The sequence below is a fragment of the Ambystoma mexicanum genome, chromosome 13, assembly GCF_040938575.1.
Source record: "Ambystoma mexicanum isolate Mex_15411 chromosome 13, UKY_AmexF1_1, whole genome shotgun sequence".
Classification (NCBI taxonomy): Eukaryota; Metazoa; Chordata; class Amphibia; order Caudata; family Ambystomatidae; genus Ambystoma; species Ambystoma mexicanum.
Genome location: NC_090938.1, coordinates 332,424,893 through 332,446,870, shown reverse-complemented (window position 1 = coordinate 332,446,870; position 21,978 = coordinate 332,424,893). Strand labels below are relative to the sequence as shown.

Here is a 21,978-nt window from a genome sequence, read left to right as displayed (position 1 = left end):
GTGCTATTGGCTACCTCCAAACTCAGAATGACCCCCATTGTCTGCAGCATGCACCATAGAGGTGCAATACTCAAAATCTTGCCATGTTGGATAGTAAAATAATGAATGCTTTCGTTTCACAGTTTTGCGTAATGTGAAACATGTAGTAAGTAGCTCCAATCCCTCACTTACTACATAAATGTACTACTTCACAGAAAATATAAAGAAACCACAACAAATACAAATATAAGCATATACAGAGAAAGTAAAGTAAGCAAAAAAGCTGCAGTATTACCAAAAAGTGTTCATAACCTAACTGCTTACCTTCATACACAGAAATGATTGCTGTGTTTTAGGCTTGTTTCTTCCTCTATGTATATGTATAATATGATGTGAGTGAACCCTAAGGAAAGTAGTGTAAGAACATATGAATAGGGCAATGTCTACAAATATAGTACCGTTTGCATTTTTAGTTCCTGACTGCCAGTGAAGAAAACCACCTGGCCTAAATAGGTCAGTGAACAAACAAAAAAGAGGGAGCCAGACATGTGATGTGATTAGTGATGTCATCAATGTCATTTGTGAAGTCATGTTCGATTTCATGTGTGTTAGTCTTAGCAGTGCAAAGTGGAGGCGCGAGTTATGGTTACTTATGAATGTAAGTGTCCCCAGAAACGCACCCCCCTTAGTGAGAGGCAATAATGGACACACCCCAGAAGCGGAATGAGGCTAGGACCAAGTGCGGGTGAAATCAAAAAGAGCTTTATATACTCCATATAGGGCATGCAAAGGACTCTGCAAACTCCGAGAGCGCTCTGTCCGACAATAGCAAAGACTGTCAGTTATATTACAAATACACGTCATGCATGAGGTAAGCTATAGGGGCCACAGAGTCTTAGGGATTGGGTGGTAATGGCTAGGTGGTATACAATGTATTCAGTTGCTTCTCCAGGATTGGCGAATGTTGGTGCTGCGCCACGTGGGGTGGGAAGTCAGCTGGGCTCATCGGGGTGTAGCGCCGGGCCGGACATGCCTTGGAACAACGATTGATAACTAAACTAACATTTGCCCTTTTGGCCACACATTCCCACCCATTCGTCACACTTCATATGTCCTGTTGATTTGCAACTATTGTAAGCGCTGACCTTAGATCAATGCATGGCCAGGAACATTGATATGCAATCTGGGGTGTCTCAATATATCAGTTTGGTGGATAGTTCAGGTTCAAACAATCAGGTCTCATGGGCATGGTCTGGGGTATGGGCGGGGGTGCTTGACAAACCATCCATGGCAGTTTCGGTGAGGGATGGTATTACAATCTGTTGGTACACGTGTGGGCGCCCCCCTTTCTAGGGTTTTTAACTCAGGATCGATGGAGGTACTACTGGCCCGCCGGGGGCATGTGACTGGTGCCTGAAAGGCGGTGCGATTTAGGACCAGGTAGCTTGTAAGTCATGAAGTCAGGCTGTGGCAGCCTTTGTCATGGGGGAGGGTGGCAGATGCTTGAAACGGGTCCAGCAGGGTCGGGAGGGAAGGCAGAGCTGTGCCATTTGAACACCGTCTATCTCGAGAGGGCCTGGGCAGGAGGAGGGGGAAATGGCCTTGCAGCTCTGTGCATGGCATCTTGCACGAGGCGGTTTTACTGTCATATGGGTGAGGGGCGACTAACAACACATGGGGTTTCTAAAAGCACTCATATGTATTTGTATTTACATGGGATACTAGCTGATGATCATACTTTTTTACATAGAATTTCACATCTACAGTTGACATACGAACATGAGGTAGTGTCAAGCAGGTGTGTGTAAAGAGCCTATAAAGAGAGCAACACAAGTTATTGTTCACAGTTATCAACTGTCCAGTCTTTGTATATCTCTTCATTACATGTAATATCGGTTGCACAATTTTTCCTTTACCCATTCTCCTTTATATTAGCAGCGAACGTTAGTCAACAAGGCACATATTACATAAATGGTTTCTACACATTGCAAGGGCTTTCGGGGTGGGTATGGGTGCGAGGCACCATGCCGTCTATAGTTGGGGGGCTTGGTGCAGGGGTCAGGGCCTGCCGGGCTGGTCTCAGTTACATCCTAATGTTCCTGTTCATGGCTGGGGCAATGATGTACTGCGGAAGGTTAACAGCTACAGTGTTTTATTTTGTTGTTTGCTCGCGTCTGGTGACTCGTGAGAACGAGTCCTCAGCGGATCTGCCATGCAGTGGGGGTAGTGTGAGCCTCTGTGAGCGCAGTCAGGAGGGGGTCACTCTGCAGCATTCAGTGTCTCTGCCTTGGGTTAGATATGCATGTTTCCAGCAAGATGGGGATAGCTTAATACAAGATGGCATCTATGCTCTGCCACATAATGTGGTGGTGCAGCCCCACGTGTCGGCCTGCAGCCACCCCGCAGCCTGGGCCCGGGAGGCCGGGGGCTGCCGACGAGTCATGGGTCTTAACCAGGGTGGGACATGTAGTGGGAGGGGGGTCCTATTGACCTACCCTTCCCTACATTTCCCCCCTTTTGTTACTTAAGTAACGAATACCTTAGCTCCCCCAGTCGTTCACACTCTTTCTCAGCCAACACTGCCTCTTCCCAGGCTGGCGTTCCTTTTATTGGCATCCAGGCTCTGCACACCCCTCAGAGGCTTTCCCCCCTTCTAGCATACTCATCAGGGGCGCAAGTCATATTTATACATCCCATATCTCCCTCCAGGTCCACCCATACCTCCGTGTAGCTCACGGGGTTCCTTTATTGTGGCATGATATAATCTGTCCACTATATCCCTGTCATAATACTTGGGCACCATTCTATACTTGGATTCTGAAACCTCTCCAGTTTGTATGTGTGCTTCCTGTTGCCCCCGTGCCCTTCCTCCAGCGTTGCCCATTGTCACCATCATCATTGCGCCATTGGGGACTGCATTTGCGCAGCATCGAAGACCCAACTGGCACACACAAAAAATCACAGGTAAAAACACGATGAGGGGCATTAGTAGTTTCACAGTGAGCCCCATCCAGGAAGGTACCCAGGAGAAAAGGTTGTCGAACCACGTGCTAAGGTTGGTACCGCCTTCCGTCTTCATTCGTTCCCCTAGGTTGTGGACTGCAGCGATGACGTGTGATAGTGTTTCATTATCAGCATCTTCAGAAGGTACAAAAGTGCAACAGGCACTTCCGAATTTTCGGCAAACACCTCCGTCCATTGCTGTCAACAGGTCTAGGACATACCTGTTTTGCATTGTCATCAGTCCCAGTGCCCTTAGTTCCACTTTGATCATGTTGAACCCTTCTTCAGTGTCGTTGGCCAATTGAATCAGCTCCCACCACGTGATCTGCAGCCATTTTGCATTTGCTCGGGCATGAATGCTTGGAATGAGGGAGGTGAAGAAGCTTTCCGCTGAGCTGAATAACCTGTACCTGTCTGGGATCTGTGCCAAGAATTCTGAGGAGGCCTTTGAGATATAGTTTGATGACCTCCGTTTTCTGGACATGATTTTGTCGGTATTTCCTTCTGATAGGGCGTACAGTGGTGGCTCTCCAGTGGGTAAGGTGTTGGTTGTAGCTCGAGTTGCTTTCGGCCCCCTTGGCCGAGGTGCCTCTCCGGAATTACCATTAAGGCTGAGTGCAGTGTCGCCAGGGAACACGTGCCCCTCCATGATGGCGGGAGGTGCATGTATGCCCGCTTGCCACAGACCCAGTAAGTGTCCATCAGGGCTGCTGTTCCTTTCTTCATGTCTGGGATCATTAGGCTCTTGCTGCAGTTCGTGTTTCTTCCCATGTCAATTTTCCCTTCTCCTAGAAAGCAAAGTTCATTTGAGATTTCTTTCTGTAGTTTCAATGCTTTTTCTATAGCGCTCACCCAGGTCAATTTTGCCACATGTTCTGACCACACCGCGGCACACGTCTTTGCAATCCATTGTAGTTTTTCGGTTGGCAGCCCTCGCAGTGCTTCAGCTTTGCACGTTACCACATCATCTTTCCATTTGTTTTCTGAAAATAGTGTTCCTTTTATTACTAAAAATGGTTCTTTTAAGCATACCACTCCCTTTGGTCTTGAGAAGAACCTTTTTTCGTTCTGCAGTATTTCAAAAGATGCCGTGTGTGCCTGGAAGGTGTTCTTAATTCTGCACAGAGTGAGATGGAGGAGACACTGGGCGTCTGCAAGGGGCAATTCTTGCGGCATTAAAACTTTAGGTGTGCCCTAGGCATGGGGGATCAGGGAGCACACATAGCAACTTTCATTAGTTGTTTGTTTGGCTGTGGAGCTCATGTCTGCATACCATTTATTCGACTGGTGTGGGTGCCTGGGATCCTCTATTGTGTCAAGTCCCAGGTCATAGTATTTTAAGGAATGTTTTAGCATGCCTGGCTGCGTGCAACAGGGACTCACTCTCCCCGGCCCCCTCCTTCTCCCATTCCTCATACAGAGTAATGAACTTGTTAGCCATTTTAATATTTTCTTTCATTCTCTCTGTGGTGTAGTCATTTTCTCTGGGAGGACTGACTGTCGTTGTGGGCGGGGTAGCAGTGGTGCCATATAACCATGATATAACAGATGGGTGTCGATCATTTAGTTCATGTACACTAAAATTTGTAGTGTGGCTTTGGGGCTTCAAATGGATGGTCTGCTTGTTGTTAGTATCGTTCTGAGGTTTCGCCTCGTCTGGATGCGGCCATACCCCCATACCAGCTGAACGCCATCCCATATTAAATAGTTACCCTCCTTAAATGGTTTGCTTACATTTTCCATATTAGTTCCATTACCTCCCCCCTCATTTACCTCAATGCAGATAAATGCTATTATGTAATATGTTGCCAAGCAAAACATGAGTGTAAAAAATATAATAACACAGACAGTCAACCCACATTCGTATGAGAATGTTCGTAAATCAAAAACATTTCTACTCCTAGTGTCCCTATTGCTAATCGTTGCAGGCTGCCTGTTCGTTGCCATGGTTACTCCTATATGTTGAGACATAGAAAAAGGTGCATTAAGCATACAGTGCAATGATTTTTTATATTTTCCACTTTTCAGTAACCTTTTAGAGTGAGAGAGAGAGAGAGTGGGAGTGAGAGAAAGTGAGAGTGGGAGATAGAGAGGGAGAGAATGAGAGATCATTTTATGCTCATTCATACGCTGTCATAAACAGTATTATAATACAGTTGTCATTTCAATAGATTTCGCATGCTTTTTTTGTTTTCATTTCTTTTGTTCATGCACATTTACCCCGTCAGGGCCCTCTGCACCTTCCACTGATCTCACGCTGTCATAGGCTTTTCGGACGTCTGTCAAATGTATCCAATATCTCAGGCCCTTCACTTTCACAGCTGTGGGTGTGCAAAACACCACCTTGTATAGGCCATGAAATCTTGGAGCATTCCACCTACGCACAAAGCTCCTGACGTATATCATTTTCCCTGGTTCTAGCTGACCTGTTGGGCTTTCTTTCTCTGGAGTGTGCGTTTCATTCTCCCCATTATTTATGAATGGTGGCGTAAGTTGTCTCGCTATCATTCGTGCTGCCTTAGTAAGTTTGGTCAGGTAGTCTTTAAATTCTTCTCCTAGTACAGTTGCACTTCTGTGTGCATCTGAATGTCAGCGGAGGGGTGAGTGTGCTGTGTGCATTCGTCTCTCTGTCACTATCTCATGGGGCGACAAATGGTGGTCCCTGCTTGGCTGATTCCTCAGCTCAAAAAGGGCCAAGGGGAGACAGTGCACCCAATTTTTCTTAAGCATGAAACACAGTTTTGAGAGTCTGCCTTTTAGTAATCCGTTGATCTTTTCTACCACCCGTTACTTTGCGGGTGATAAATCAAGCACAATGTATGCCTTATTCCTAGCAATGATGTCACTTCTTTAAAGAGATCGTTCACAAAATGTGTGCCGTTGTCAGAGCGAATTACGTCGCAAATTCCCCAGCGGGGGAATACTTCCTGCACAAGAAACTTTGCAGCGCATTTCGCATCTGGGCAGGCACAGGGACCTGCTTCTACCCATCGTGAAAAGGGGCAAACTACCACTATCATGTATCTCGCTCCGTTGCATCTCTCACCCATATCTGCATAGTCGATATGAAGTTCTCTGAAAGGTCCTATTGGCTTGGGTATCGTTCCTCTTAGTGTTCTCAAAGTCATGCCGGTGTTGTATATTTGACACGTTGTGCATTCGATTGTTAGCTTGGAGAGTTGTTCCTGTAATCCTGGAATAAACCAGTTTTCCTGTATCTCGGCTGCGATGTGCTGCTTTGCGTTGTGTGCTGGTAAGTGTAGCTACTGCAATGCTACTTCTAATAACTTAGCTGGCATCACTACTTTACCTGTGTTGTTTTGCCGCCATAATAAATCAGTTGCCGACTGGCTGCATCCTCTTTTTGTCCACAACTCTTTTTCGTCCTCAGGTGCCTCTTCCTGTAGCTCCAGTATTTGAGACACTGGCATGGCATTGTACCCGTCCGGGACACTTTCCTCCGTTTCTCTTCGCATTAAGTACTCACCTGTGTTTTATTTTCTCAAATATGACGCCTCCTTGGCAGCCGCGTCTGCTGCCGCGTTTCCCAAAGAGACAAAGTCAATGTTATTGGTATGGGCCTGGCATTTTACTATTGCTACCATGGTGGGTTCTTTCAATGCCTCTATGAGTTCCCTTAACAGTTCCGCATGTTGTACAGGTGAACCGTCTGCCCTGTTGAACCACCTTCTTCCCCACCTGGCAAGCCCTCCATGCACTGTTGTGGCCATATATGCTGAATCCGTATAAATCGTTACTGTGCATCCTTTTGCTGCTCGTAATGCTTCAATTAATGCTACCAGTTCTGCTGCTTGTGCTGAGAAATGAGCCGGTAGTCGCCGCTGTATTAGGACCTTGTACTCACCTTCTTCCATTCGCACGACTGCCACCCCCACATGTTTTTCTCCAGTTTCTGAATTTATGGAAGCTGACCAGTCTATGAAAAATACCTCTCCTTCAGCCAGTGCGTTCTCGCTTACCACAGTTGTGCCATTGTCCTCACCCTGATATGTTGCGCAATCATGTGCCTGGATATACTCTACAGTGCACGGTTCTGAGATGAATCTTGCGGGGTTAACCACCTTGCATCTTACCACATGTATATTGGTGCTTGACAGTATTACCTCATACGCGGTGGCTCTCTGTGTGGTTAATGTGCTTTTTGATCGCTTGAGTCTGGCGAACAATGAGTGTTCTACATACAGTGTCAGTGAGCACCCATTACTATGGCGGCGCGTTTTTCAATAGCGAACGCGGCGGCTGCGAGAGCCTGTTCGCATGCGAAATGTCCCTGCATTACAGCGTCCAGTGTCCCACTGTAGTATGCCAGTGGCTTGTGACCTAGTGACATCTTCTGTGTTAGGACTGCTGTCATGAGTGCCCCCTTGCAGTGCGAGAATAGGTAGAACTTGCGTTCACAATCTGGGGTCGCGAGTACTGGTGCGCTTGAATTGAGTTCTTTGAGTGATGTGAATGCATCGCATGTCTCTGAGTCCCACTGTATTTCTGTTTTTTTCCTTTTGTGCCTCTTTGAGTGCCTGGAGTAATGGGCGTGTGTATGCAGCATAGTCTAATATCCAGGCCCGACAATAGTTGCACATCCCTAGGAATTTTTGCATGTCTTTCACTGTCTTTGGTCTTCCCATGGCTGAAATAGCCGCTACTCTGTCTGGGATTATTCTCTTGCCATCTTTTGATATCAACTGCCCTAGGTATAGCACTTCACGTTGACAGTATTGTAACTTTTCTTTGTCCACTTTGTACTCCTTTTGCGATAGCAATGTTAAAAGGGCTATGGAGTCTTTTTTACACTCTCCCTCGTTTTTGCTGCAAATCAATAAATCTTCCACATACTGTATTATTGTGCTGTCGGCAGCCATGTTTCCAAGATCTTCATGCAATATTCTATTGAACATGCTGGGGTTTTCGCAATATCCCTGTGGCAATCTGCAGTGTTCGTACCTCCTCCCCCCTAGGGTGAATGCTGTCAGGTATCTGCACTCTTCTGCAAGTGGTATTGAGAAAAATGTGTTTTTTAAATCCACTACATTGAAGTGAGATGCATCTTTTGGTATGCTACATAGGATGGATGCCGGATTTGGGACCAAAGGGAACTCTTTCTGGATGACGTCATTTACTGGGCGCAAGTCCTGGATCATCCTCCAGGCCCCTCCTTTCGCTTTTTTGATTGGGTAAATACATGTATTGCACAGGGAGTTTGAGGGTACTATTATCCCCTGTGCGAGTAGAGCATGTATTGTTTCTTTTATCCCTTCCTCTGTTTCCCGGGACAAGGGGTATTGTTTGACCCGGGGCAAAATCACTCCAGGCTTGAGATTGATTTTTACTGGTGTGGCCCCGTGTAGTAGCCCTCCGTCATGGGGACCTTTTGTCCACAATTGCCAGGGCACTGACTGCATGTCATCATTAAAGAATGACGGTGGGGCACCCACCACTGCCATCAGCTGTACTGGCACCTGTCTTTGCTGTATCATTATTTCACAAGGGATGGCTATTTCCATGATTATTTCTCCGTCACTCTCTGAATCTGTGAAAAGCTCCTCGTCTGACAGATCTTGGAGTGCAATGTCAGCGTTTATGCACAATACCGTGTGCCACTCGCAGCCGTGCATATCCATTGCAATTACAACTATTCTTTTGGCTGTGATTTGTACGGCATGTATGTCCAATGACATCACTGTTCCTGGCACTATTTCGGGGCTGGCTATTGAGCGAAAGACAAATTCTGCTGGTACTCTCCATTCTAGCTTTTTCAACTCCGGGACCACCCTAGCTAATGTTTTTAGCCCATGAATGAACATATCTGGGTCCACAGGTATTCCGCGCACCTCTGGGCATGTCGCTCTTGAAAATATCACTAGCATCGCACACATAGAACACATACCTGGGATTGGGCACACAATCCCTCCCCTTTTTGTGAATGAGATAGTCATGTTCAACTTACTGAGGAGATCCCTTCCCAGCAAGTTCACGGTTGATTGTTCATAATACAATAGGGGTGCCCTCACTGTTTCCCCCCCCCACTGTTACATCCAAATCTTCAATGTAAGGAACTTCGACCACCGCCCCAGAGAACCCCTGCGTCTCCAATTTACGATTAGAACAGCGGAAACCGGCCCTCGCGTATGCACGATTTTTTGGCTCCCGAATCTACCATAAAGATGAATTGTCTGTTTCCTATCTCTGCTCCTATCGATGGTTCCTCGCTTGCATTGAAGGTTGTCGATAGGATTGGACACGCAAGTGCTCTCTGTGGGCTGTCCTATGCTGGATGCCTAGTTGTTCCCCCTTGGCTGAAAACGTTACCTGAAACTACTGCTACTCCTCCATATGGGGCGGGCGCGCCATTAGATGTCGTAGTGAATGGGTTGTTTTGTGTGTATGGTATGTGTTCACTGCTTTGTGGATGTTGTTGAGTGTGGTGTGCTCTTTCCCTGTATTGTTCTTGCCCTCTTTGGTCTTGATGTTCTCGTCCTCCGTTCTGGGGCAACCCGTATGGGCTCCCCAGATGGGGGTGCCCGTAATACTGATCATCTTGGTAACTCGGGTTAGGCCTGCTCCTGCATTCGCGCGAGAAATGTCCCCACCTCCCACAATTCCAACAATTTCCTTGCACCCCTCTGGGTCCTGGTCCCCCATTTCCGCCATTACCTCCGTATCCCTGTCCACCCCCTCTTCGCCCCCTGTACCCACCTCTTCTCTTGTTGGGGTGCTACGCTTGCCACTGCAGTCCTCCGTACTCCTCCTGTCCATTCCACTGCCTTTGCCCGTTGTCTGCCCAGGTTTGCAGCCATCCTCTCCTGTATTGCTACTAATGCTCCCTCCTTCTCCTCTGGGTCTCTGTCGTGTGGGAGTGCTGCTACAGCTGCTGCGACCTTCACCAGTTTCGATTGTACTAACTTGGCTTCGTCTGCCAACCTCTTTTGCGCCACCTCCTTTTCTCGTTCCTTAATTCTTTTGCAATGGTGCACTATTATGCTCTGTATCTCCGGCCATCCCTTTGCTTCGATCCCTGCTATTTTGTAAATCGCCTTTTGCACTTCTTTCGGGAGACCTCTCTTTATTATGAAGTAAAACAATGATGTTGATTGGTCATATGGTGTACCCATTTCAGCTCTCCACATCTCCTGTACACGAAAAATGTAATCTGTAACTTCTTCCCCATCATTCATAGTGCATTGCATTACTGACTGTAAATCTTGCGTGTCTGGGAATGTTTCCCTCAATGCGTCCCAAATGCGTGCGCGCACTGTATTGAAGGCAGCGCCATCATGTCTGTCACTATCCAGCGTTATTACCGGGAAACCTGCTTTTGTCCACACCCTGTCTGATTGGTCCCCTACTGCTGACACGAGTAAACTCTTTACATCTCCAATGGCCAGGGGCACCCCTGAAATGTGTTTCTCAAAGGCGTAGATCCATTTGCTAGCTCCACCTGATAGCGGGGGCAAAGATTTGAATAAGTTTGCCTTATCCATCTGTGCCCAAGGTATATAATTTGGCCTCCCCGCCACCCGGTGTATTAGTGGGAGTTGTAGTCGTCCCTTACATACTTTCCCAATACTCACCTTTGTTCCCTTTTTTCCCACCATGGCTATCCTTCCCGTCCTGTTTCTTAACCTCCCTGTCCACTCCTGTTCTAGTGTCCTCCCCAGTGGTGTTTCCCCTAATTCCACTAAACCTCCACCTGCCACCATTCCCAATCTCCCAGCTTCCTGCTCGTCTTCGTCTAGGTCACACCACAACTCTTCTCTCCCATCACCTTCCACTCCTTCTCCCTCTACGCTTTCTCCCATATTGTTCGCTCCTAGTTCTACTATCTGGGTGGGCTCCTCTTGTATTCTGAATATTATCTCCCCTTTCTTCCACCCGTCCACATTTCACTTATCTGTGGGGTGGGACCGGGACAATATTACTGACCTTGTTGTACTTGGCTCACCTTGTTCACATAGGCTTTGTATCCTTGACAACTCTTCCCTTGCCATTGAGAGTCTGGCGTCTAAATCTTCAGTCAATTTACATATGTTTACCGAGGGTGTACTCACCTGCCTATTTGATCGGGGGCACTCGTATGGCGGTGGTGTAGTTGGTCTTTGTCATGGTCCGGCTTGACTGAATTCCACAGGAGCTGATGCTGGCCCCACAGACCCTCACCAGGAGTTCACCTCTGAACCCTTAAGTATAAGCTGAGCTGAAAACCCCAAGAAAGGGAAAGGGGAATTTGGAGAAAATAACAACGGAGACACTGCAGCCCTGCAACCTTCTGGTAGGCTCTGGTATCTGTAGTAAACAAATACACCTGGTTACTTATATGATAATATAAACTTCTTTTCTAAAATTATTCTAAACAAACTCTAAACTCTTTACCTCTTAAACCTCCGTAAAAGACTTAGAGGCTAATAATCTGTGTGGAATATCTTGTAAATAATATCTTGTTTAGCGCATATAGTTCATGCCACTCAAGTCTCTTTAGAATCCTAAAGTGATGACCCTTGTAAACAACTTACAGACTTAGAAATTCTTCTTGCTTTAAAGTTCTTTTCACTCTATGTAGTTTTTAATGCTTTTTTAAAATGCAGTCTTTGTCTGAAGTATTGAATTCCATTTGCATAAGTTACATTAAATAGATACTCTTAAACTTTCTGGAATGCTGCTTTCCTTCTGCGTGTGAATTGTTTCCTTATTTACACATAAAAACGTATAGTTTCTTTCTTGATACACGTGTGCGTTAAACACGTGAAATCAGAAGACGGGAAGAATTGTCCTCGCGTTTAAAATACACTTGTATACTTAACAAAACACGCACGTGTGAAAAAATACGTAAACGTGATAAAAATAACGCGCTAGTTAAAATGGACTCGCGCTCTATCGCTACCGAACACACGCAGAGAAACGAAACGTAATTCACGTAAAATAGTTCACGCGTTAAAAACAACTCACGCTTAATTAAAATGGACTCGCGCTCTATCGCAACCCAACCGGCGTTTTCTTATGAAACGTCTTTCACGTAAAAAATGTACACACGTTAAAATTCACTCGCGCAATTCATTTGGGCACGCGCTCTATCGCTCTGAATACCCGCGCGCTTCCAAAAACACGTAAACGACGACACGCAAACTCGCGCACACATTAAACAGTCTTGAAATACATTACACGCAGTTAATAAACTTTAAACTTCAACGCACAATCTTCAAGCTTGTTTCCTTATAGTAACTTAACTGTAAATGTCTCTTTTCTCAAATAATTTTGAAACTTCTTAACTCTAAGTTTTCTTATAAAAGAAAATGAAAGTTCACTGTGAAAATCTTAAAATCTTTAAAAGAACGATCCCACCTGATGTCTTCTTGTTCATACCGGATCAGCAAACGATATTCTTACTTCTTTGGTAGATTTTCTGAACTCTGAAAGGGCCTTACTAAAGGAGCTTAACTAATGTACAACCACCCACTGAATTTCTATGGATGAAAGGCAGTTTAGAATCTTGCTCAACTCCCAAGAATCAAACCCATTGTCCTTTCCACCAATCAGGCAAACCAAACATATCATTGTTCCTTTAACCAATCAGATTAAGTTTCTTTCTCTCCATCTTGACTTGGGCAAGCACAATGTTAATTCTATGTACAAACTCTTCCTGTTACCAACCCAGCCAGCTCTGAAAGCACAACTAACCCAGCCAGCTCTGAAAGCACAATGTTAATCCTGTTACTCTTCCTGTTAGTAACCCAGCCAGTCCTGACAGTCTTGCTGTGGGTGTGGGGATGCTAGTTGGCACGTATGTGGGATCACTGTATCCTTCAGCGGGTGGGGGTTTATTTAGAAGTGGGTACAATCGAGTCACCTCTATGACTCCCTCTTTTCCCTCAACCTCCTTTCTACCTTCTGCTCACGCTGATGGGGTAGCCGTGAGGGCAGGTTGATCAAGTGTGGTGTCCATTTTCTTTGGTGGAGGTAGTTCCTCGAATAATCACCATAGATCTAGTATCTCCCTCCTATTATGAAATTGTTTTCCCTTTTATTTTAGGAATGTGCAGGTGGCTACCATGTCTAGAACACTTTTATCGAAGGACCCTCCTTGTGGCCAGACCTGGGGGAGACCCTCCCCCTTCAGTTCGTTTACCCACTGGTCATGGTACTTAGTTATTCTTTCTGCATGGCCTGGTAAACGTTTACAGATGTGCGCTAGGGGTGTCTCCGCTTCCATGCCTAGATCGGTGTTATTCTGTTCTCCTGTATTAGTCTGTTCTGTCACTATGTGTGGGTTACTGTGTACATGCAACTTCAACCCCTTTCACGTTATAATAAACAATTCACACTTTGCTCAATGAAAAAGGTGCTGGTTCGTCAAATCTTACCAGGCCATACTTACAATGACCGTAAAGTGCTTCAAAACAGTGCAATTTATACCGTGTCACGTAATTAGAGAAAATCACAACCATACAATGTGCACAACACACCCCAGACATTCATCATACCTCAGCATCCACATATAGCATTTACCCTCCCTGTCTTGCTCTTCGCCTTCTACGGCGACTCCCTCTACCCCTTACACAACTCTTTTATTTTTGAGACCTTATTTCTACCCCGATATGAGAGGAATTTAGAGCAGAATAAGAAAAAGAGCTAGTTCTAACGTATTTTCCGTGTCTCTTCACTTAGACACTCTTAGTTTATTTTTTCACAGTTTTACTTATTCCCAGCACTAGTTGAGATAGCACTACGCGGCGCTGCCTTCTACTCCCTTACAGATTTAGGTTCCCGTCCTCTTTTCCCTTTTCACTTTAGTGTCCTAATGGCCATATGCAAAGAAAGAGAAAGTATTAGAAATAAGAAAGTTCCCCTTATATTCCCCACTCCCTTTTTCGCGTTTCCCCTTGTCCTTCAAAAAACTAAAAATGTTCCCTTTTAATATCACTCGCACTTAATACTCACGTGCCCATCTTTATCTGAGACTCTCCGGATTTGGTCCGTCCAAGCAGCGCGGCCTCACACTCAATGGCCCCACTCGGCTCCGGCGAGCGGTGCTAAGGGGTTTTGAAAAGGGACCCGTACCCTCTCGCCCTAACTGCGTGCGCACGTCTCTGCGTACCAGTTGCCGTAGGTGGGCGGCTCTGTTGAACGGGCGCGCCGTGCATCTCCACTGCAGCCAGGGTCGTCTCGTGCCAAGGGGACAGTTTTAAAGTTAACAAAACAAATCACGTCTATGGGGTCACCACTGAATGTACGTGTCCCCAGAAACGCACCCCCCTTAGTGAGAGGCAATAATGGACACACCCCAGAAGGGGAATGAGGCCAGGACCAAGTGCGGGTGAGATCAAAAAGAGCTTTATATAACGCAATATAGGGCTTGCAAAGGACTCTGCAAACTCCGAGAGCGCTCTGTCCGACAATAGCAAAGACAGTCAGTTATATTACAAATACACATAATGCATGAGGTAAGCTATAGGGGCCACAGAGTCTTAGGGATTGGGTGGTGATGGCTAGGTGGTATACAATGTATACAGTTGCTTCTCCAGGATTGACAGAGGCAGGTGCTGCGCCACGTGGGGTGGGAGGTCAGCTGGGCTCATCGGGGTGTAGCGCCAGGCCGGACATGCCTTGTAACAACGATTGATAACTAAACTAACATTTGCCCTTTTGGCCACACATTCTCACCCATTCGTCACACTTCATGTGTCCTGTTGATTTGCAACTCTTGTAAGCGCTGACCTTAGATCAATGCATGGCCAGGAACATTGATATGCAATCTGGGGTGTCTCAATATATCAATTTGGGGGATAGTTCAGGTTCAAACAATCAGGTCTCATGGGCATGGTCTGGGGTATGGGCGGGGGTGCTTGACAAACCATCCTTGGCAGTTTCGGTGAGGGATGGCATTACAATCTGTTGGTACACGTGTGGGCACCCCCCTTTCTAGGGTTTTTAACTCGGGGTCGATGGAGGTACTACTGGCCCGTGGGGGACATGTGACTGGTGCCTGAAAGGTGGTGGGATTTAAGACCAGGTAGCTCGTAAGTCATGGAGTCAGGCTGTGGCGGCCTTTGACACGGGGGAGGGTGGCAGATGCTTGAAACGGGTGCAGCAGGGTCGGGAGGGAAGGCAGGGCTGTGCCATTTGAACACCATCTATCTCAAGAGGGCCTGGGCAGAAGGAGGGGGAAATGGCCTTGCAGCTCTGTGCGTGGCATCTTGCACGAGGCGGTTTGACTGTCGTATGGGTGAGGGGCGACTAACAACACATGGGGCTTCTAAAAGCACTCATATGTATTTGTATTTACATGGGATACTAGCTGATGATCGTACATTTTTACATAGCATTTCACATCTACAGTTGACATACGAACATGAGGTAGTGTCAAGCAGGTGTGTGTAAAGAGCATATAAAGAGAGCAACACAAGTTATTGTTCACAGTTATCAGCTGTCCAGTCTTTGTATATCTCTTCATTACATGTAATATCGGTTGCACAATTTTCTCTTTACCCATTCTCCTTTATATTAGAAGCGAACGTTAGTCGACAAGGCACATATTACATAAATGGTTTCTACACATTGCAAGGGCTTTCGGGTGGGTATGGGTGTGAGGCGCCATGCCGTCTATAGTTGGGGGGCTTGGTGCAGGGGTCAGGGCCTTCCGGGCTGGTCTCAGTTACATCCTAATGTTCCTGTTCATGGCTGGGGCAATGATGTACTGCGGAAGGTTAACAGCTACAGTGTTTTATTTTGTTGTTTGCTCCCGTCTGGTGACTCGTGAGAACGAGTGCTCATCGGATCTGCCATGCAGTGGGAGGTGGGGGAAGTGTGGGCCTCTGTGAGCACGGTCAGGTGGGGGTCACTCTGCAGCGTTCAGTGTCTCTGCCTTGGGTTAGATATGCATGTTTCTAGCAAGATGGCGCCTATGCTCTGCCACATAACGTGGTGGTGCAGCCCCACGTGTCGGCCTGCAGCCACCCTGCCGCCTGGGCCCGGGAGGCCGGGGGCTGCCGACGAGTCCTGGGTCTTAACCAGGGTGGGACATGTAGTGGGAGGGGGGTCCTATTGACCTACCCTTCCCTACACTTAGCTTACCATAACTAGAGAATTTCTGGGGTTTTTCGGTTTTACCTTTATCCATGATATGATAGGTTATTTATAATGCGCTTAATACCCAGAGGTTTCTAATCATGATGAATGTGACCTAGCCAGTCTCTAGGGATAAAAATGGACCAAGGGGCAGTTGTCAGGCAATAATAACTTTCCAGTGTCTTGGCGGTTCGGCAACCATTTGGTGGTTTGATTTAGTTTGAAATGCAGCTTTTGTGGTTGTCCAGCTGCAAGCAGAAGTTGAGACAGGGTCAAACTGAAGAATGCCTCGGTTTGCTGGATTGGCAATGGAGATGATGGTGATTCGAACAGTCATTTGCACGGTGTAATGCAGTGATACTTCTTTGTTCGAGCCAAGACAACATATCGCTTCAGCACTTCAGTGCAGTGCAGTGGCAAACTAGTTTGAATGGGCGGAACTGCGGTTCTAAAGTTGGTGTGGTCCAAATTTGCTATCAGTGCTCTCAGATTTGTGCCTCACCCGTGCTTGTTGGGTCCTGTCTGATCAGAGAAAGGGGCAGTCCTTCGGGCAGCCACCTCAATCTCTGATAGATACAGAGGCAGAGAGAGGCTGTTCCGAAGGGTCAACCCGCTTTAGGGGAAAACTTTGGTCAGGGAAAAAACCCTTGCAGTACAGTGACTTTCTGGATGGATGGTTGAATGTCGGAAGGCAGTGGGTAAGAGTGGTGGAGCCAGGCAAGATAGTAAGTATAAGCACACAGGAGTAAGCAGCAGGCAAGAACACAGAGGGTCTAACAAAAGGTGAAAACACAGGAATGGTGAGGAGAAGGTACGAGGAAGAGGAGGTAGAGGGTACAAGTGCCATAGCTATGGGGTAATAGTTGTCACGCATTGCCTACCATGTCCCAAGGGTCTTTATGCTGTGAGATGACTCGTTGAAGGCTTCCAGTATGGCGTCTGATGTGTATGCATCATTAAACAACGGCCGCCATCTTGGCGAGGTCGATAGGTAAGTTGTGGGTGCAATCTTGGAAGGGGCTTCTACGTTTCCACCATGACCAGAGTAATCATTGGGGTCGGAATCTTACATTACGCCCCGCTCCAGCCTGGAATGGTCTGAGTTTCCAAGGATTACGGGAATGGAATTTTCATAACAAAATGGGGGCGTGCACCTGAGAAGAATCTTCCCATGTTATTTTGCACACAGCATAGTCTTTCCAATCTATCAAGTGCTGTAGGAGCCCATGAAAAAAATGGGAGTTGCAGACCTGTTGGACTTCATACACAGTCTGCTGTTGTTGTATCACAGGTGGAGGTACACTTAGTGGCCTTCTATGGATGGTGTCCATCCTCTATGGTTTCAGCAAAGAGAGGTATGAAAAACGGGATGAATTTGTTTCCAGGTGGCCGGTAACCTTACACAAAAGGCTACTGGGTTGACAAGTTTTTATACCAAAAAAGACCAAAATACCTGGGAGAATATTCTGCTGGTGTCAAATGGGCGGGTAAGCGCTGCTCAGAAAACCATTGTCTCCTATTTTGTAGAGAGGTGAGCCTTTTCTCTTCTGATCAGCATATCTTTTCATGACTTGTCTTGCCTTTTGGATATGTAATAATGCTTGTTATTGTGTCAAGTGTAGGTACTGCAGCTACAGAAGGCAGATCAATTGGAGTCCACTTGGGGTGGTAGCCATTTAAGGAAAATGCAGCTGTTGGTAAGAGAGAAACCCAGTTGTCTTATATGGCCGATACAAAACGCCGTAAATACTGCTCCAGTGTTTGATTGATTCACTCTGCCCATTTGTTTCTGGATGGTACCTGGAAGAGATTTCTGTGGATGTTTAAGGTCTTGCATACTGCAGTCCAACACTTAGAGGTATACTGAGTACCCCTATCTAAGATGATTCATTCTGGGGTGCCATGTAGCCTGACGACGTGATGAACAAAAATGTGACTCCTTTGTGAAGAAAAAGGACGTTTTTCACAAAGCGAAAAATGTGCCGTCTTTGTGAAGGTGTCCACAGTAACCATTGCAGCGGAATTCCTGTAGGAATTTGGAAGGTCGGAAATAAAATCAGTTGATATAAACAACCAAGGCCTGCTTGGTAGTTCTAGTTGCAGGAGCTTACCAGTGGGTTTATGTCTTGTGGTTTTCGTTTGCATACAGGTGGGACAAATGGAAACAAATTGCATCACATCTGTGTATACTGTAGGCCACCAAAATTTTTTTTTCAGTAGTTCATGGGTGGGTCCTGTTCCTAGATGTACCACAACGGGAGTGTCATGATGTAAGGATAGGAGTTGTGTGCTGGGGTAGAATGGGTACAAACAGGTTTGGGCTACCCACAGCCATATTGCCCATGGAGAAGTGGTCAAGGTGCCAGGGTGCTGAGATGACCGTACGGACCAGTGCGAAATGGCTGTGGTGCTGGAGATGTGTGGAGACAACCTGGCCCTGGGACACTTCTGGAGCAGCCTGGATATGGGACTGCAATAGGCCATAGCCCGGTGAGAAGTTGCATACGTTATTGACTAGCTGGAGGCAGGTGGGGGCAGGGACTAGGTTGAAGAATATACTGACCATAGGGCAGAGCCACCTGCAAGAAAGCAACAAGGCTATGGAAAGAATGGTGAAAGGAGACAAAACCCAGTGCACCCTCACCTCCGAAAGGCAACATGCAGGGAGGAGATCCGAAGTGGTGGAGGAGCACTCTGCCCACTCCTGGAGACTCAGGAGCGGGCACTGGGGAGGCAGCGGGTGCAGAACTAGACGTGAAAGAAAATCTTCTGCACCTCAAGGTAGGTATTGGGAAACTGGATACTAAATTTGAGTGCTTGGACATGAAAGTGGACTTAATACAGCTGAGGCTTGACAAACATGGGGCCAGGCTGCATGAAGAAGAGAATAGAATCTCCAGCCTAGAGGATGCAGCGGCAATGGTTCCGGCCAGATGGGCAGCTTTGGAAACAGTGGTTAAGGCCGCAAAAGCTAAGAATGAAGATTTGGACGGCCGTGCGAGCAGAATAATATACACCTGGTGGGGGTTTGGGAGCAACAGGGGATGGGCAGCATGGAGAACTTTGTGGAAAGGCTGTGTGTGACTTTTTTCAGAAAGGAAAAACTGTCACTGATGTTTATATCGGAGCGCGCTAACAGGATCCCGGCATCACGCTCCATCACTGCAGCCCTGTCCCGCCCTATTATAGAAAAACTGCTAAACTACAGAGATAGGGATACCATCCTCTGGCTGTCCAGGGAAAAAGGTGACCTAGCCTTTGATGGTGATCACATACACATTTTCCCAGACTTCTCAGCATCAGTGCAGGCAGCGCTGAGAACCTTTAGAGGGGTGAAGCGAAGGCTGGAAGATCTTGATATATGCTGCGCAATGATGTTTCCGGCCAAGCTCAGAATTGAACATGCTGGAAAAGTGCACTTCTTTATGACACGGGAGGAAGCCAGCAGATACTTGGACAGTATCCCGAAAAGTAGACCAGGAGAGAATCGCCCCCTTGGGGTTCAACCAAGGCCTATCTGGAGCCTCCTCCGAAAGCTAGTCTTGGAAGCGAAAAGGACGTAATATATGATTCCTAGAGAGGGGGGAATCCTGAGGTGAGAAGGTGGAATCCCCAAAGTAAATATAGGGCGTGACTGACTGATTCACACAACTGTACAGATGCTAGGCGGACTTAAGGTGCCTGCTTAGTGGACCAATTTACGGAAGTGGTTTGGCAGGTGGTGCCCATTTCTGACTCCCCAAGATGGGAGTTGATCGGGAACAAAAGCTATTTTCAGGATCAGGGCTGGGGAGGGATGTGAGCACACGTGTATATTCTACTAAGTTGCATTGGGACATCTAGGGGATACCGGACAAGTTGAGGGGTAAGTGCGGGGAAGTGGGGGGTAGAGGTGAGGGGCGGGAGGGATGGGTGAAGGCCAGGACGAGTTGTGGTGTTTGTATGGCAGGGAGACGAGGGTGGAATGAGGGAATGTTATTTTTGGATTTACCTGGGAGTCTCTGTGTGTCATTCACACACTGAGGCGCTGGTTAGGCTGGCGAATGAGGTAGGGGGTACCCCAAAGAGCCGGAGTCAATGACTATATGGGGGAGATGTAGTAGAGAAGTAGAGAAGTATTGCGAAATGGCTTCCTTCAGAAATATTGGTGTGGACGGTGGAGGGGGGAGTAAAGGCTTTAAAATAGTGAGGTGTGCATCCAGACAGAGGGCCTCATCACGAGTTGAGTTAACCCTACCGCCAAACCCCCAACGCTACTAGTGCCGGATCACGGGTTTGGCGGAACAGTAAGTACCCATCCCCCATTGGGCCCATTTGGGAATTTCCCATTCCCCATTGGGTCCAATGGGGAATGTGCAGCACTATTACCGCCGGAGGTATTACCACCGGCGGTATTAGCGCTGAAAATCAGCAAAATTGCAGGGGATTTGCCTCCAGCTCATAGCTGGGGGTAAATCCGCCAAACCCATGATTTGGCGTACCCTTAAACGTGGCAGTAATAGCATTACCACCGCATTCAAGGGTTACCGCCAAACTCATGATGAGGCCCAAAATGCGGAAAGTTCTCTTGTAGATAAAGCACTAAAAAATTCAAATAACCTTCCTGCAAGAGACCCAACTGACTAAACACAGGGAAGGTAGGTGGGCGACACAGTGGGGATACCATCGATAATATTCATTATACTCTTCGTATGCGTGAGGGGTAGCTATCCTGGTTCATGACTCTCTCAGGTTTCGCCTCGTCAAGCTTACCAAAGGCAGGGAGGGGAGGGCATAATTACTCTCGGAGTATGTAGAGGGGATAAAGGTCTCCCTATTAAACACTTATGCACCGAATGTTGATGACCTCACCTTTTTTGAATGGGTCACATCACATCTGTCGCCAGACCCAGACTCCCTAGTTCTGTGGGGAGGAGAGTTTAATGCTACCTGTTAGAGAGTCATGGTAGACACTGACACAGAAGCTGCAAGTTTCAAAACCTTTATTGATGGTTTAAAAGGGGTTGGAAAATTTCTATCTTGCCCTATAACTAAGATGGAAGCACTCTCAACCATCAAATACAAAGAAAATACAGTCTTAGTCAGTCCTTAGTCAAAATAAACTGGCCTATAATAATAAACCTAATGCCTGCCCTCTTTCTAATACAATAAATGTGTAAAGGGAATGTGTAATGCAAAAAAGAAAAGTCAGTGTTCAAAAGAAATGTCAGAATGGCAGAGTAAACTCCCTTCGCCACGTTTTGTTGCACGGGTTAAGGTGGCACATTTGGACCTTGCGACACACTCTGGCTTCGGACTCAAGGATGCCGTTTGTTTCGTGGACCAGGGCCCACTTGGCCTTCCATGAAAAGTCACTTGTTTCTCAGTTAGGCTTGGGCCTGCAATGTTTCTGCTTTAATCACAAGTTCTCACAGGCTTACCTCAGTTGGGCCCAAGCCTGCAACAGTTCACATAGGCTCCCCTCAGTCATGCTCAAGCCTTTCAATCACAATTTGTGGGGTTCCCTTAGCCAAGCTTCAATCACACCTTCATAGGTTTACCTCCATGGGAATAAAGCCTCCTTTCACCTTCCTTCCACTGTCGAAGACTTTCAAAAGTTTGCTCTTACCTAGTCATGACCACTTTGACCTTAATTCCTTAAATGTCACTTTTTCTCTCCTACACCAAGGCATCTTGGTAAATGTAGGTTTGAGCACAGTACTTATTTCAAAGTTCAAAGATATCTCTAACAGCCAGGTTTCCCTCTGCCAGGATCCAACTTAACAAGCGTTCAAATCTTGCATCTTAGTTTCTTTCTCTTCCCGCCACTTCTAGGGCATCAGTCATTTCACAGAGACTTTCGATTGGGCAATCTTCTTTTGTCGGACCACTCTGTTACTTTGTATCTTTAATTTACAGTTTGTTCACTTAATTTCTCAT

The 21,978-nt window shown here is 46.8% G+C and overlaps 1 protein-coding gene across 1 annotated transcript; it reads right to left on the bottom strand.

The window, feature by feature from the left end:
• Positions 1-725: 725 nt before the first annotated feature.
• On the bottom strand, positions 726-11,271 carry LOC138521190 (uncharacterized). The gene is made up of 2 exons (XM_069633823.1): positions 11,049-11,271; positions 726-4,937 (listed from the first exon to the last, which is right to left on the bottom strand). Exon 2 carries the CDS (start codon positions 3,629-3,631, stop codon positions 2,645-2,647), a length of 987 nt encoding a protein of 328 aa, XP_069489924.1. The 5' UTR covers positions 3,632-4,937; positions 11,049-11,271; the 3' UTR covers positions 726-2,644.
• Between the last annotated feature and the right edge of the window lie 10,707 nt (positions 11,272-21,978).